The sequence below is a fragment of the Apodemus sylvaticus genome, chromosome 12 (assembly GCF_947179515.1).
Source record: "Apodemus sylvaticus chromosome 12, mApoSyl1.1, whole genome shotgun sequence".
Lineage (NCBI taxonomy): Eukaryota > Metazoa > Chordata > Mammalia > Rodentia > Muridae > Apodemus > Apodemus sylvaticus.
The window spans coordinates 67,661,088-67,676,464 of record NC_067483.1 but is presented as its reverse complement, the minus strand read 5'-3'; the positions used below and the strand labels follow the sequence as shown (position 1 = coordinate 67,676,464).

General features: G+C 39.9%; 1 protein-coding gene across 11 annotated transcripts in view; it reads left to right on the top strand.

Annotated features, from left to right (window-relative positions):
- Rabgap1l (RAB GTPase activating protein 1 like) overlaps window positions 1–15,377 on the top strand; it is a 622,756-nt gene that overhangs the window by 489,253 nt on the left and 118,126 nt on the right. For all 11 annotated transcript variants that reach the window (XM_052199889.1, XM_052199890.1, XM_052199896.1 and 8 more), the window contains one exon: window positions 2,386–2,514. In XM_052199889.1, the coding sequence (XP_052055849.1) occupies window positions 2,386–2,514 (129 nt within the window). The remainder of the gene's footprint in view (window positions 1–2,385; window positions 2,515–15,377) is intronic.

Below are 15,377 nucleotides of genomic sequence, written 5' to 3'. Positions count from 1 at the left end.
TTCTTTCTTTCCACCCTTACATGGGTGCTAAAGATTAATCTCATGTTGTCAGGCTTACAGAGTGTCCTAGTTGTCCTAGTTAGCATCACTATTGCTATAATGAAACACCCTGACCAATAAGCTAGTTTGGGGAGAAAAAGGTTTTTTCGGCTTGCACTTCCATATCACTGTTCATTCCCAAAGGAAGTGAGTACAGGAACTCAAAAAAGGGCAGGAAAGAACCTGGAGGCAGGAGTTAATGCAGAGACCTTGGAGAGGTGCTACTTACTGGCTTTTTCATCATGACTTGCTCAGCCTACTTTTTTATAGAACCTGGACCACCAGCCTAGGGAAGGCAGGCACCACCCACAATAAATTGGTCCCTCACCCACCAATTACTAATTGATAAAATGCCCTATAGCCAGATTTTATGCAGACTTTTTCTCAATTGAAGTTTCCTTTTCCAAAATAAGTCTAGTTTGTAGCAAGTTGACATAACACTAGCCAGTACATACAGCAAGTGATTAAGCTACGGGACCATCTTGTCTGCCTGCCAACAGCATTTTGAAGTGGATAGCCACTAGGTGATTTGACTTCTCCTGTCCAGAGACTCTACCTGAGGTGGGCTTCAGTGCAGTCCACATGCATAGTGCTGCCACAAAGTACTGCCCTTGAGACTGTGGCCTCCTACAAGTATGACCTCTGTCTTCTTTGCCATTCCAATCTGACCAAATGTCCAGTGCGTGGGGAGGAAGTATTCTTCAGTCTTGATCCTAGCCTCTCTGCATTTATGTGAACTCAATAACCAGACTTGAAATTAGGTCCTGAGCAGATTTAGAAAATCAGCCAAGCCACCAGGTCAGAACCCACTTTATTTCTCCAGCTTTTATGACTCAATTATGTCATAAAATAGGATCTTACTTTCAAGTTCTGAAGGACAACCAAGAGCAATACCCTGTAATGTCTATGGGTCTATGGGACCACACTGGACAACAACTCAAAAGGAGATAACACATTCCTGGTACTGGGATTTTTTTGTCCAGTAGTGTGTGACAATACTAATACCCTGATTGGTGTATTATCCCTTCACTCTAGGATGACTCCATTTAAACTCTTTTTGCATATGTATAGATGTTCATTTTAGGATGCTTCTGCAGTAGTAAGTTTGCATATGGCTTTTTTAAAGGGCCTTCTGTGTTAGCTATCCCTGCTCCACCCTGCCCTCCCAATTTGATCCTTCCCATTCCATTATTTCTTTTACCTCTTTATATTACTGTATTCTGTCTCCCTTCTCTTGAAAGATCTACTTCTCCCCCCATGGGTCCTTACTAGTTTTCTAAGCTCTGTGGGTGTTCCAGTTAAAACACCTTAGCTAAAGGTTAAAAGTTAACATTCATGTATGACAGGAAATATGTCAATTGACATCTTTAAAACATTTCTTAGTGTGTGCTTGTATGTTTTAAGATATTGTACTGGAGTTCACTGAATAACCCCAGCAGCCTCAAACTCAGGGTGATTTACCACCTCAGCCTCCTTAGCATTGACATTCCAGGCCTGTGCCATTTATTTATTTAATCTCTTTTTAAATTATTTCTATATACCATTTTTCCTAAATCATTAGTGTGTGTCAGAGATTTTGCTACCATTGTTTTTAATTTTTTACTAGAATATTGCAGGAAATACTGCAAAATCTAAAGAAAACAGTAATCTATAATCCTTTTATCTGAGCAAACATTCTGTCGTGTTTCCTTTCAGCCTTTTTTCATATGTGCAGATATTCTGACTGATTTCTACATGGTGATTTTTAAAAAGGGAATTTAGCAAACTTTTTTTTTTTTAGTAGGAAGTCAGTAGTCAAGTGGTTTGCTTCGTTTACTTTTTCATAGCTTTCTGTAGTTGTTGGACTAAGTCCTGGTTCTCTTCTATTGAGCTGCTCTTGCCATTGGTGAAAAGCCATCTTCGCATGAGGTGTTTATTATGTGATGCTGATGGCCTTTGATCACTGTAAATAAAATCTTCATCAAGGTGAAGTCACAGGTTAATCCAGTTCACTCATTTTCTTTACTCCCTCCCTCTCTCTCTCTCTCTCTCTCTCTCACACACACACACACACACACACACACACACACACACACACACACTTCTAGTTTGGTAAACTTTTCGGGAATCCACTATTATAATCTCCATATAATATAAATTAAGTGTTAATTTGTCAATAATTGTCTTTTACATTTCTTTATGATTTATAATTTCTGCATGTCTCATGCCAGTGTGTTCTGAATAGTAGAAATACTAAAAGTATCTAATGGTAGATTCATGAAAATCAACTTCTTTTTTGTAATACATTTACTCATGTAATGCGCACAGGCTAAAGTGTGGTGATGTGTCTTGGTGATTGTTTTCCAGACCTCAAAGGAGGACCTCCTGCAGGCTGATTTTGAAGGTGCTTTGAAGTTTTTTAGAGTTCAGCTTCCAAAGAGATACCGGGCAGAGGAGAATGCGAGAAGATTGATGGAGCAGGCTTGCAATATTAAAGTAAGATTCACGAATTCACATATGGTGCCAGTATAACTTGCATGTAGAATAACATAAACATTGCAAAGTGTGTGCACCTCCTCGCTCATGTCTATGTTGCTGGTTTCTGAGTGTGTTTTAGAGATGTTGTGTATATACTATTTGCTTCTAAATTTTTGTTATTCTAAGATGTTGACAGTTGTTCTACCTTTAATAGGACTCACTGTGAAAGGGCCAGGGCTCAGATTGTAATAAGAGGGAGGTACACACTTGTCGTTCAGGTGGGGCTCTGGAACGGGCTGCTATCATAGTGGTTTCCATGACAGCACACTTGGTATTTAGCTTTTGCCATCTGTTTTAAGATTTAGGACAGGGCAGGAAAAATATGCCAAGCAGTTCATTCCTTTTCTTTAAGTACTTAGGTGGTTTGAGTCTTGATCTGTCCAGAGCCATCTCATGCCTTGCCAGATCCCTGTAGATTTATTGGACTGTCTCATGTGTCTGACTAAACAAATCTTATAAATTACCTTAAAATTAAAACTGTATCTAGACAAATGAAAATTAAGGTAGGGCCGGGCGGTGGTTGCGCACGCCTGTAATCCCAGCACTCTGGGAGGCAGAAGCAGGTGAATTTCTAAGTTCGAGGCCAGCCTGGTCTATAGAGTGAGTTCCAGGACAGCCAAGGCTATACAGAGAAACCCTGTCTCGAAAAAACCAAAATCAAAAAAAAAAAAAAAAAGAAAGAAAAAGAAAAAGAAAAAAAAAGAAAAGAAAATTAAGGTGGGTAAGCATATTTTCTCTAAAAGATTTGGAACCAGTTTCCTAATGTCAGTACTTATACTTCCAGAATATATTATGGATCTTATATATTATCATAGGAGAAAACACAATAAATAATAAACAATAAGTTATTTATGTTACAAGGTGATAAGTAGATGTAGAAAAAGAAGAAAGGAAATGGATGAGTAGTGATGTTTGTACGAGTGTGCATAGACCTTGGTCAGACATGAATGAGACAGAGTACCCTGACTCATGAAGCTGTTCTGGGAGTCATGCTTCAGGCAGGGAAGAGCCAGTACAGATGTCCTGAGACCAGCTCAGGCCCTGTGAGTGTCACGGATGACATGGTGGCCAGTGGGCTAGAGAAGAGTGTGCGGGATCAGCAGTGAACTTACAGGGCCCGCGAAGGAGCCAAGAGTTGTCAGTTCTTACATTTAGGCTTACTTTCAAGTAGCAGGGGAGAATAGTAAGTTCCAGGTTCTGAGAAGATGGCATACATAAGCTATATGGTGGAGAAGAATGGGTAAGTAGAGAGCAGGCAGAGCAGAGCATCCATGGGGGAGCTGAGCCAGGGTAGCAGCAGATCAGAAGAAATAGACTGAACGTGGGGAAAACCTAGGTGAACGGTGAGATTTTCACTGCCTGTAAAAATAACTGTGAGAGGATGAGGCAAGCTCACTCTAGATTTTGAACTAAGCAAATAAAACAAGTGTTTCCATTAATTTAATGAGCTCATTACTTAAGATATAATTATATGGGCCTGATAAATAATTGATTTGGAGTTCTTCCAGGTGGTAGTCCACTGCAAGATTAAAATACAACAACAATACATTAAAAAACAAAAGGCAGGGTCTCACTGTGCTGCTGTGGCTGGCTGCTCTGTAACCTGGGCCGGCCTCCAGCTCTTCGTCCTGAGCGCTGGCATTACAGGTTTGTGATGCCTGCCATGCCCAGGTTGTAGGCTTGAAGCACTGTTCTCAACATCAAGTTTTATTTTCAATTCTAACCTATTTAAAAATAAAGTATAAATGCCCCAAAGCATGTTGAAAGTAAATAACTAAATAGGAAAAAGATTGTTTTTCTCTTTCAAATGAACCCCATATTTTAAAAGATCATTTTCTAATACTGTCTTCCCCCCAAAAAAGACCTTTCAAATTTTCACCCTGAATGCTAAGTTGCTAAAGTCATCAAGACTAATATTCTCAGCCAAGCATAGTGGCATATTCTTATTATCCCAACACTCAGGCAGGTAAAGCAGGAGGATTGATTCAGTTTCAGTTTGAAGTCAGCCCAGGCTAGACACATTTATCTCAAAACACAAATCAGAAAGACGGAAAGATAGACTGACAGATAGACACAAATACATGCATGCACAAACTGTTTGGCTAAACTAAATGTCTTAGCCAAAATTATGTTTACTCATAGACATTGAAGGTATATTCTGAAGGCCGGGGACTGTTAAATGAATTTTGTGGGAAGTAAATTTGGGACAATTATTTGTTGCTGGTTGTTTCAGAGATGCCAAGAGAATTACATTTACCTGGGTTACATTTAGATTATAATTACTTTAGAAGTCTGTTAAAGTAAAAACATTCAGTTCTGAAATACAAATTTACACCAGCCCTGGTGACACATGCTTTTAATACTGCTCTTGGGAGGCACAAGTAAGTGGATCTCTGTGAATTCAAGGGCAGCCTGTTCTACATATCAAGTTCTAGACTAGCCAGGACTACATAGATTCCATTTCAAAAAATAAAATGATAAAAGTAACATACAAAAGGCAACATTAGCTAGAAGAAGTAGGGAAAGGAAGATGAGGTGTTGGGTGATTATTTTACACAAGGAACTATGTAAGAGATCTCAGGAAGTAAGGATTAAAATGGGCCCTGGGGGAGTAAAAGGGGTGGGGGGGGTAGGATGGGTTTGGGAATGAAGAAATCCTTGGGTAAGGAGAATACATAGTTATGCAAGACTTAAATGTAGGGCCTGATCAGCGAGGGAGGGGCTGGGGCTGGGCAGTGGGACGAGGGGACCGGAAGACAGGCAAGGTAAGCAGAGCATGGAAAGCAGTCGCATTTTACCCTGAGAACTCTGCTAAGGACTGAAAGATTTATGTTTAACCATGTCGTTCTAACTGCCATGTGGAAATGCTTTGTCGGGTGTCTTATGATGGTGCTGACAGCATTGTTCAAACATCCTTGCACTATCAAGAGAGGAATGGTGAGACTGATTATTATGGGCTGGAGAGAGATGGACAGGCATTATTAAAGAGATAGAATCAGCAGACTTCATGATTTAAAGAGCACTAGGATGGGGAGGAGAGCCAGGGAAGGAACTCAGCATTTTTATGTTGGCAGCTTGGAGAAAGAAAATAAGAAAATACATTGTACGAGTGAGTGATAATGAGTTAAGTTTAAGATATTTACATTGCTGGTATATAGCCCCACACTCATATCCCAATAAGTGGTGTACCTAGTAATCAGGTGGATATTCAAGTAAGAGCTGAGATAAAAGTATATATTTGGAAATGTTCAAAGAGAAGGATTGAGGATCAATGCATAAACACATAAAAGTGAACTGTGCTTAGAAGAGGGCAAAACTAAAAATGCAAGAGAAACTTACAAGAGGAAGACATGAATGTTAAGAGAAAGGGCATTGTTGTCAATAAAATATATCTGAGGCCCTGGGTTCTATCCTCAGCACAAGAAGAGGAAAATGATGAAGGCAAGTTAAGCAAGTAACAGTGGTGGTGAGGACTGGAAATGGACTTTGTACAATACATAATGCTCAAGAGGTACATTAAAGGATGGACTTAGAGGAAGCAGTTTCAGTGGAGTGAGGGAAAAGGCAATCATTAAAAGGATAAATAGAAAGGAATGGAGATGAGGCATTTTTTCTAAAAGGCTGTAGAGGACAGGAAGTGGACAAGATAGCCAGCAAGTAAATCAGAGGGTAAATACATGAGCAAGACTGACGGTGGGCGCAAAAGGCATTGTGGGAGTGGCAATGTTGAGTCTTTAAATGCTGAAAAGAAAACCTTAATGAGATATACTTTTACACTGAGCATCTGCAGTGTCCTGGGTTCTATGCTAAATCTAAGGAATATGAGGCTGAGAAAAAGCAAGTGTGCTCTCTAAACTCACAGAGCTCATAGTTCTATAAGGAAGATGTTAGTCGGATAACCACATGAGTAATACAGTTATGGAGATGGGAATAAAGTAATGAAATTATTAGTAATAAAGTAAGATAACCACATTAGTAATAAAGTTATGAAGATGGGACTGTAACTGTAGATTGCTTGCCATTGTCTTAGTTACTTCATTAGATTTATGATAAAATACCCAAGCAAAAGCAACTTAAAGAAAAAAGGGTTTGCCTTGGCTTATAGTTTTACAGAGATATAGTTTCATGACAGGGAAGTATAGCAGTGGGAAGGGAAAGTATGGGATAGAAACCAGAAGGATGAATGGTCACATCTCATCTACAAACCGTATTTACAGCTAAGACTATTGCTCAGAACACTGACAAGTATATAAGAGAGCAAAGAAAACACAGAAAAGAGAAAAATTGAAAATTCAACAAGGAAAATATGAACAGTAAAACACCTTCAAGAAAGTAGATATTCATCTCGGAAGACTAGGTCTTCCATCCATTACAGTAGAGGAAAGTAAGCAAGGGACAGACGGGTGAGGAGGCCGCTATACACTTGAGTGAGGAGGAAACGAGCTGTTCCATCAGAAGCTCTGTGTTATTCCTGTTGAGCAGGACCTAGGATGAAGGAACTGTAGGAGAGTAAGACGTCTGAAGCACATGGGAAAGGTTTTAGGCCTTGTGGAAAACAAAAGAACTGCTGAACTGTATGAAGAGAGCATGAGTCTGTAGTAGCAAAAAGTCTAAATGTTTTGCAGTTTCTCTAGGAATCTTCAGCAGTATAAATGTATATTTGGAGAGAGGAGAAAACTATTTCAACCTGAGTTAGGGTTTGCCAGCATGGCAGAGGGCAGCAATATGTTAGTAAGATATATCTTGGGTAAGAGAAAGAAAGGAAAAAGAATGGAAGCATCCCTGATTTGCAGCTTCTGCCAATTTTTATGGTATGAATACTCCCAAGCTAGGCGATTTTAACCTACCAGTGACTCAACAGCCATATCAGTTTCCAGATATTGTCATCCCTACCCCCATGCTGGTAGCTGCTGGCTCCAGCATATCTGAAGGTTGGAGAGATAGGGCTAGTGGCAGGAGGATCAACATAAGGGATACTGAAGTCTCATTAAGCAGAAAGTAAAGACAGAATGGGACTAAGTGACTGGAAAAGGAGGAGTATAAATAATGGAGAACTGTTAGACACCATAAATAGAAAGAATAGTAGATGAGGGGATTAAATGACTTGCTTATAGTTACTCGAGGAATAAAACTTTTTTTCAAAAAGCCCTTAAAAGTAATTTTCAAACACCATGATCAAAATCATTTGGTTATCAGGTCAAGTTAGTTGGTTGCAGTAAAACTATAACCATAGCTATTGGTATTCATGGTCAGCCAGAATGTACTTCTCTTTGTCCTAACAACAGGGTCATCATTGCTTCTGGTTCATGCTGATCATGTGTTCAAACCTTTAAAATGTGTGAGGAGGAAAAAATAAAAATAGCATAAGCAAATGAGTTTACTGGGAGTGAGTGAAGAGACTGCTCTTGGCTAAATGGACAATCCTACCCTGGCCTGGGGCTTAGACACCAGAATCTTCATCCTGTCCTGTTCTGGACAAGTAGCTACCAATAACAAGGTGTTACTATAGTAACTGATTGCCTCAGAAAATTCTAAACTGTTTTCTACCTTAATTACCTATGCTCTCGGCTAGTCAGTCTTCAGTCTTCCAGAACAGATGAGTACAATTTGATCTTACTCCTCATAAACCATTATTTTAATGATAGTAGTGAATTCCCTTCTGAGGACTCCATCCATATTTGTTTAAAAGATTTGAATTTATTTATTTTATATGTGAGTGTTCTATTGGCATGTACACTTGCATGCCAGAAGAGGGCATCAGATCTCAGTATAGATGGTTGTGAGCCTCCATGTGGTTGCTGGGAATTGAACTCAGGACCTCTGGGAGAGCTGACAGTGCTCTTACTGCTGAGCCCCTTCATCTATATTTTTTTAAAGCTTTATTTATTTTATCTGACTACACTGTAGCTGTCTTCAGACACACCAAAAGAGAGCATCAGATCCCATTACAGAGGGTTGTGAGTCACCATGTGGTTGCTGGGAATTGAACTCAGGACCTTCAAAAGAGCAGTCAGTGCTCTTAAGCGCTGAGCCATCTCTCCAGACCCTTCATCCGTATTTTTAACCAAGGATTTTAATTCATTTGAGAGTAACTTTACTCTAAACCAAAACTATAAAGAGCATTAATACTTGTCACTTTGCTACTAATTTCTATATGCTGTTTGCTATTTATTGATAGCCACAGTTGTTTTATGTGAATGAGAATGTACTCTCCCAAATAAAGAAATCCTCTGAATTATTAAAAGCCACCCAGAAGCTTTTGTTAACTCTATGGAACCACATTCTCTGTCCTTATGTGCAACGGTGAAGTTTTCTTTTTATTTATTTACTTTTTAAATTTTGTAAAACTGTGTCTTGTGTTCCTCTCCTGAAAAGACCTCTCTGTAATATGGACAAACATACTTTGGACTTTTGTTTTAATGCTATAATCCCTTGCTGAAGAAATGTTCATTATGTTTTAGGATACAGAGATGTGGGATTAGTAACTGATAGTGAAACAGTTTATAACACATCTTTTATTTCTCTCCCCTTTTTTGAGACTTCCAGTAGCATTCCTAACCCCCAGAGTACCTCAGATCTGGGGCATGTTTTGTTTTCTCCCAAGAAGCAGGGAGCAGGTAAATGTTGGGTGTTGTCTGAGATAATCGGTGGAGTGTAGAAGACAAGCTCTCCTGAACGCACAGGCAGCAGGCCTCCTGTACACGCAGGCAGCAGGCCCTTTGCACACTCAAACAGCAGGCCCCTTGCACACTCAGGCAGCAGGCCCCTCGCACACTCAGGCAGCAGGCCCCTCGCACACTCAGGCAGCAGGCCCCTCGCACGCTCAGGAATCAGGCCCCTTGCACACTCAGGCAGCAGGCCCCTCGCACACTCAGGCAGCAGGCCTCCTGCACACACAGGCAACAGGCCCTTTGCACACTCAGGCAGCAGGCCCCTCGCACACTCAGGCAGCAGGCCCCTTGCACACTGAGGAAGCAGGCCCCTTGCACACTCAGGCAGCAGGCCCCTTGCACACTCAGGCAGCAGGTCTCCTGCACACACAGGAGGCTCGGGCTCTAGGCTGTTCTTATGTGTTGCCAGGCAGTTGGTTGACTCTATATTCCATTTTTACCCTTGTATGTACGTCTGCCAGTTCATTAAAAAGAAAGCATGTTGACATTTAAAATTTAACTTGATGGGTGAACTGTGTATTGTCTCATGAATTATTCTACATAGATATCTTTAAATGCTCTTTTCCCACAGAAAATAAGATAAATCGATACAAAAATGCTTTTTATATGTATGTCTCTTTTATCTTTTTACAAAAATAAATAGTAAATGTGAAGAATGCTGTTTTGTACCCTTAAGTATAAATCCACACTGGTACTGTGTTTTCCCTCCCTGCATATAATTAACAAGAAAATGGACACCAAAATTGCTTTCTCATATAGTAGCTTCTCTGTCACTAGAAATTTTATTCCTCCCATCATCTTACTCTCTCCTAGCAATCTTTGATAGTCCCAGTAAGATTAATGTTTGTGCTTTGAAAGGGAATTTTCATATTTCTTCATATACTATCCTAAAGTGTTAAGCCAGTTGTTATGATTCACGTTTATCAATGTTGGAGAGTAGACCAAGTGTTTTCTTTAATTAAGAACAGCAGATAACTCCCCCATAACTATTTATAAGATCTACATTTCTTTAAGTCATGTATATATTTTTCTATTTTATTTCATATTAAGAATATATTTTCATTGTGCTGATTTGTACAGGAAAATAAATATAGTATTCATCTGTCTCTTGTAGCTTGCCCATTATAAAGAATTTGATTTTGTTCTTTTAGCTAGAAATAGAAATGAAACTTAGTTTCTTGTGTATTTAGTCTAAGTTAGTTTAAGAAGGCAGCTAATTGGGTGGCTAGGGTTCAGTAAGATGTTCCTCAACTTGAGATGAGATATAATCATGTAAGCCCATCATAAGTTTGCAAATATGATTATATAAAAAAGATATATCTAGTACATATAACCAACTGAAACAAATATAGCTTAACAGCATACTCCACTGTAGAATATTGCTTCTTCGCCCTTTGATTCTGTGCCTATCTGGAAAGTGCATCATGAAAATGTGACACACACCACTCACCTGGGTGAAGGTCAGAATTTTAAATTCAAATTGTAAGTGTGCTTTCTACTGAACATGTATTGCTTTTATGTAACAGTACAATTGAAAAATCCTTTCACTTTAATCAGTATAAATTGGAGGTTATCTATATTCCAGACACTCAGCCACAGCAGTTTCAGTGCGTCTACTTAGATATAAAGCATAATCACAGTGTATTTACTATACTGTCATTTCTATTCTCATTTCCCCAAGCCTTTAATCCACTTAGCATTTCACTGGTAGGCACTCAGAAGCTGGTACCCTGACTAGCTACTTATTTTGCTACTCTACTCCTCTTCTCTTCCTGTTGTTAAAGCAACATTCCAGTCAAAGGCAAACTACTAAGAGGAAAAGTTCTATCCCTTGCTGTAATTAAAGGGCATGATCAAGTGGAGAGTCTTTTCACTGGAAAGTTCCCTGGCTTGGGGACTGTCTATTCCTACCATCTGTGGGAACTGAGAGCCAGTTCTTTGATCTAGAATGTCTGTGTCTATGCCCAGACTTCCTGAGATGACTAGATAGTCATGGAGTCCTGGCCTCCTGAATGGATTAAGCCCTTGACTGATTAATTTAAGATGGCACTCTTGGGAGATGATAGAAAATAGGGAGCTGGGGCTGAAGACATGGTTCGGTGGTTTAAAGCACTTGTTGCTCTTGCAAAGACGCTGCTCAGATTAGCACTAGGGAAGCCAGAAGTGCTATTCATCAGGGTTGTCTCTTTAGAGAGATATAGAGCCTGTTTTCTGCCCAGAAGGCAGGGAGCAGAGAGAGCCTAGTACGTTTGTACTGTGAGGCCCAGACCAGACCAGAGCTTTCCCTATTTCCCTAGAGTCTAGGGGAAGACCTAGACCCTTACTGTGAGTGTGTTTTTCTCTGTCAATCTATAGAACCCATCTTTATGGAAAATGTCAAGTGGACTTTACAAAAAGTTTTGTTGTAATAATGTCTTAAGCTTTGTTGTGCACACGATTGAGGTAATTATTGCCAGGAAATTTTTCAGCAAATTGTGCTATGCTTAAATATACCTAAAATAAACTACTTGGGGTCAGACTTTGAAATCTGACCAAACACCAGCTCCTGAGTCGTGTTAACCAAACTGTGTTCTGATCGTATACAGATCTTTAGTCTGTTTGCCTGGCTGATTGCAGAGATGCCACACACAGACACACATGCACACGCATGCACACATATACTCACACATGCGCACACACACAAACATACACAAAATTACCCTGTTTCAATTCCCAACTCCCACATTGTGGTTCATGAACATCTAGAACTTCAGTTCCAGGGGATTTGATGCCCTATTCTGACTTGCATAGAAACAAGACACATGTGCTACACGGACATATATTTAACCAAAACATTTATACACACTTTTAAAAATCTAAAAAAGAAAATTAAATTAAAAAGAAAATAGGAGGTGGGACTGAATTGGGGAAAGTATGTAACCAAGGGAAAAGATCTTCTCTCTGTCCCTTTTCTCTGGCTGCTTTCTGACTACTGGGAGGTAGGAAGTTTTGTTCCCTTATACTTCTGCTGCCATACTCTTTTGCTGCTGCAGAACTAGCCAAGAATTGACAGAACCAAGGACTGTGGGTGGGCATCTTCAGACCACACCTCAGACTGCCTTCCCTCTCTTTTCCATAAGCATCTGGTAATAGTATGGTAAGAACTAAACTATTGCCTGCTCCAGTCACAGAATGTAGCTCACTGTCTCTTCAGATCCTTACTGGAGAGTTGGGAGGGTGATTATTGTATTGTAAGTGAATCTTACACTACAAACCACACAAAGAGGGGCCACAGTTGACCAGGGCAATCTTCTGCTATTCAGTTTGGCACAAGTTCAGTACATGCATTCTTTGCTCTATCCAGGCACGCCTTATTCCCTGTCATCCCTTATCTGAGGGTCACTGTACTCTCAATAAAAGTATCTCTTGATACTTTTGGCTTAAAAAGTTTAGGCTGAAATTTCTCACATGTATTTGTCAACTTTTATAAATTTCCATTTACAGGCAAACAAATCACCAAAGACAAATGTTCTCTGCTCCCTTGTTTGTTCTCTCTCTCTCTCTCTCTCTCTCTCTCTCTCTCTCTCTCTCTCTCTCTCCTCCCTCCCTTCTTCCCTCCCTCCCTCCCCCCCCTTCTCTGAACTTTTTCTCTCTTTTCACTTCTCCCATATCTTCATTTCTCCCTTAATTTTTTTGTCTGTAAGCTACCAGCTACCATTTTTCTGTGTCTGTATGCACTTGCTATTACTATAATGATCATAACAAGAATCTTACACAGCCTGGAGTCTCAAGCAACAGAAATTTATTTTCCTAAAGTCCTGGAGACTAAATGCTTAAGATCAAGGTATATTCAGAATTGATTTATGAGAGGACCCTCTCAATGGCACACAGTGAACATTTTTAAATCTCCTCTTATCTTTGTGTTCTGTGTCCTAACCTCTTTCCATAAGAACACAAGTTGCTTTAAACTAGGGAGCACCTTGCTTGACATTAATTCCACATTAAAGGCTTTATGTTTAATACATTTAAACACACAGGGGAGTTAGGGCTTCAACACACAAATTTCCCTGTTTCTTTTCCTAATCTGCTTAATAGAAATGCTTTCTTGGTCTCTCTGAAACTATTTTCTCCATCTGAGCATGACTCTTACTTAGCAGCTCTGAGCTGTACCTCCAATATCTACTAGCACATAGTGCATTCCCATTTTTGTCAGCATTAGCCAACTCTCCAGTCTTCTCCCAAACCACCAGATTATCTGAAAGAGCCTACTTTTTTTCCACATCTGCACCCCCACTTCTATCCACCCACTTGTTTGGCAAAGAATTTGAGTTGTGTGTATGTTAACTGAGAGTTCTGATTTACCTCAATGCTCTAGACTAGTGTGACTTTCCTGCATAAACTTACAGTACTGTATACCTCATGCAATCCTTCCCCCATTCCTTTCTTTGCCTAAAGGAGAGGCAATGAATCGTACAAGTAGATGTCTAGCACAGTGCCCAATGGAAGAAGAAAGCCTATAGTATATTTTAATTGGATGAGTATTTTATGCAAGAACAGGGTTTGAATAAAATAGTTTACCTAATTTTAGGATAGCCACTGTTTTAAGTTTGTAGCAGACATTTTCCCACAGAAGGGGAGGCTTTTAAGAAGGCTGTCTGATAGAGTGGGGTTTTCTAGAAGCATTCAGAACAGATCTCTGCCTTTTACTTCCTGGGCCTTACTAGTTTTCTCTACCCACTACCTCCTATGTGCATCTTAGGCAGGTTCTCTCCAACCAAGCTGAATTCCTAGCCCAGGGGGAGATACGACTCCTCATTGCTTCTTGGTGCAGTTCCCTATTTTCCAAAGGATGCACTCACACCACCCAGCTCAGTTCATTTACTCTCAGACCGCACCAGGCTCTTGTCACAAACTCTTCTGCCTACAACACTTCCTCCTGTAGAGTTCTTGAAGAAGGCAGGAATTTGGGGAACTAACCCATCAAGGTCTGATTCTGTCTCTAGTTCCTATGACTAAGGGATTCTGAATCAGTTACTGAATCTCCTTGAACACGGTGTATTTCTCATCATGAAATAAGGCCAATGCCAACCACACAGGGGATTGTTAGAATTAATTAAGCTAAGCAGATATGTGAAGTGCTAGCTCAATTATTTTCCCGTTTCTTTCCATAGTTGTGTGGTCAAGCAAACTCATTTACTTTTTAAGACCAGATAGTAAGTTGTTCCCTCTGGGAACCTAGACTGTTATTTATTCAGACTCTGCAGTTACTCCATTAGACCCCACAAGGGGGTAAGAATGTAGTTTCCTCAAGCCTTGTTAGTGGAATTCAAGTTTTGGTTTCCTCCTCACCAGCTCTGGCAAGTCTTTATCCTCACCATGTCAGTTTTCTCTTCCATAAAAGTAGAGAGGATAAAGAGTATTGCCATGCAGATTACGTGTGGGTTCTGTAGGCAAGAAGCACTGCAGAAGGAAGGGTATAAAATGTAGTTTTTAATTATTTCTATAATGACTTTGAGTCAGCCCGCCTTACCTCTTTTAGATAGTATGTATGATGCATGTATATATGTAGATGTATGAAGGAAGTCCACCTACTGCTCTTAGATAGTATGCATAATACATTCATGTAGATGTATGAAGGAAGTCTACCTACTATTTGTTTATACTTATTTAGCTAACAGATTCTGTTTTTAAGATATGAAAAGCTTCAAGATTTTTCATAAAAATTTGATTGTTGGGCTTTAGTTAAGATCAAGGGTAATTTTTCCTGAAAATCCTGATGGAAATAATATTTTTTTGGAACCCTTGCAAGTAATATGAATGGCATTCTAGCCTTCTTTGCTATAGAAAAGTGAAATAAAAGATGAATTAGGAGCTGGAGTTGTATCTCATTTGGTAGATGATTTTGCCTAGTATGAATGAAGCCCTGACTAGATCCCCACTGCTGCATGAACTAGGAGTGGTGATGCATGCCTGTGATCCCAGCCTGTGAGGGTAGAGGCAGAAGGATCAGGAAGGTAAAGGTGATTGTTGGCTTTGTACTGAGTTTGAGAATAGCCTGGCTCCTTGATCCAATGTTAGTGCATGTGCTTGTGTGTGCACGTGGAAGCTAGATAACATCCTTGGGTGTTTTTTGAAACAGTATCTGTTGGCCTGGAACTCACCGATTAGGGT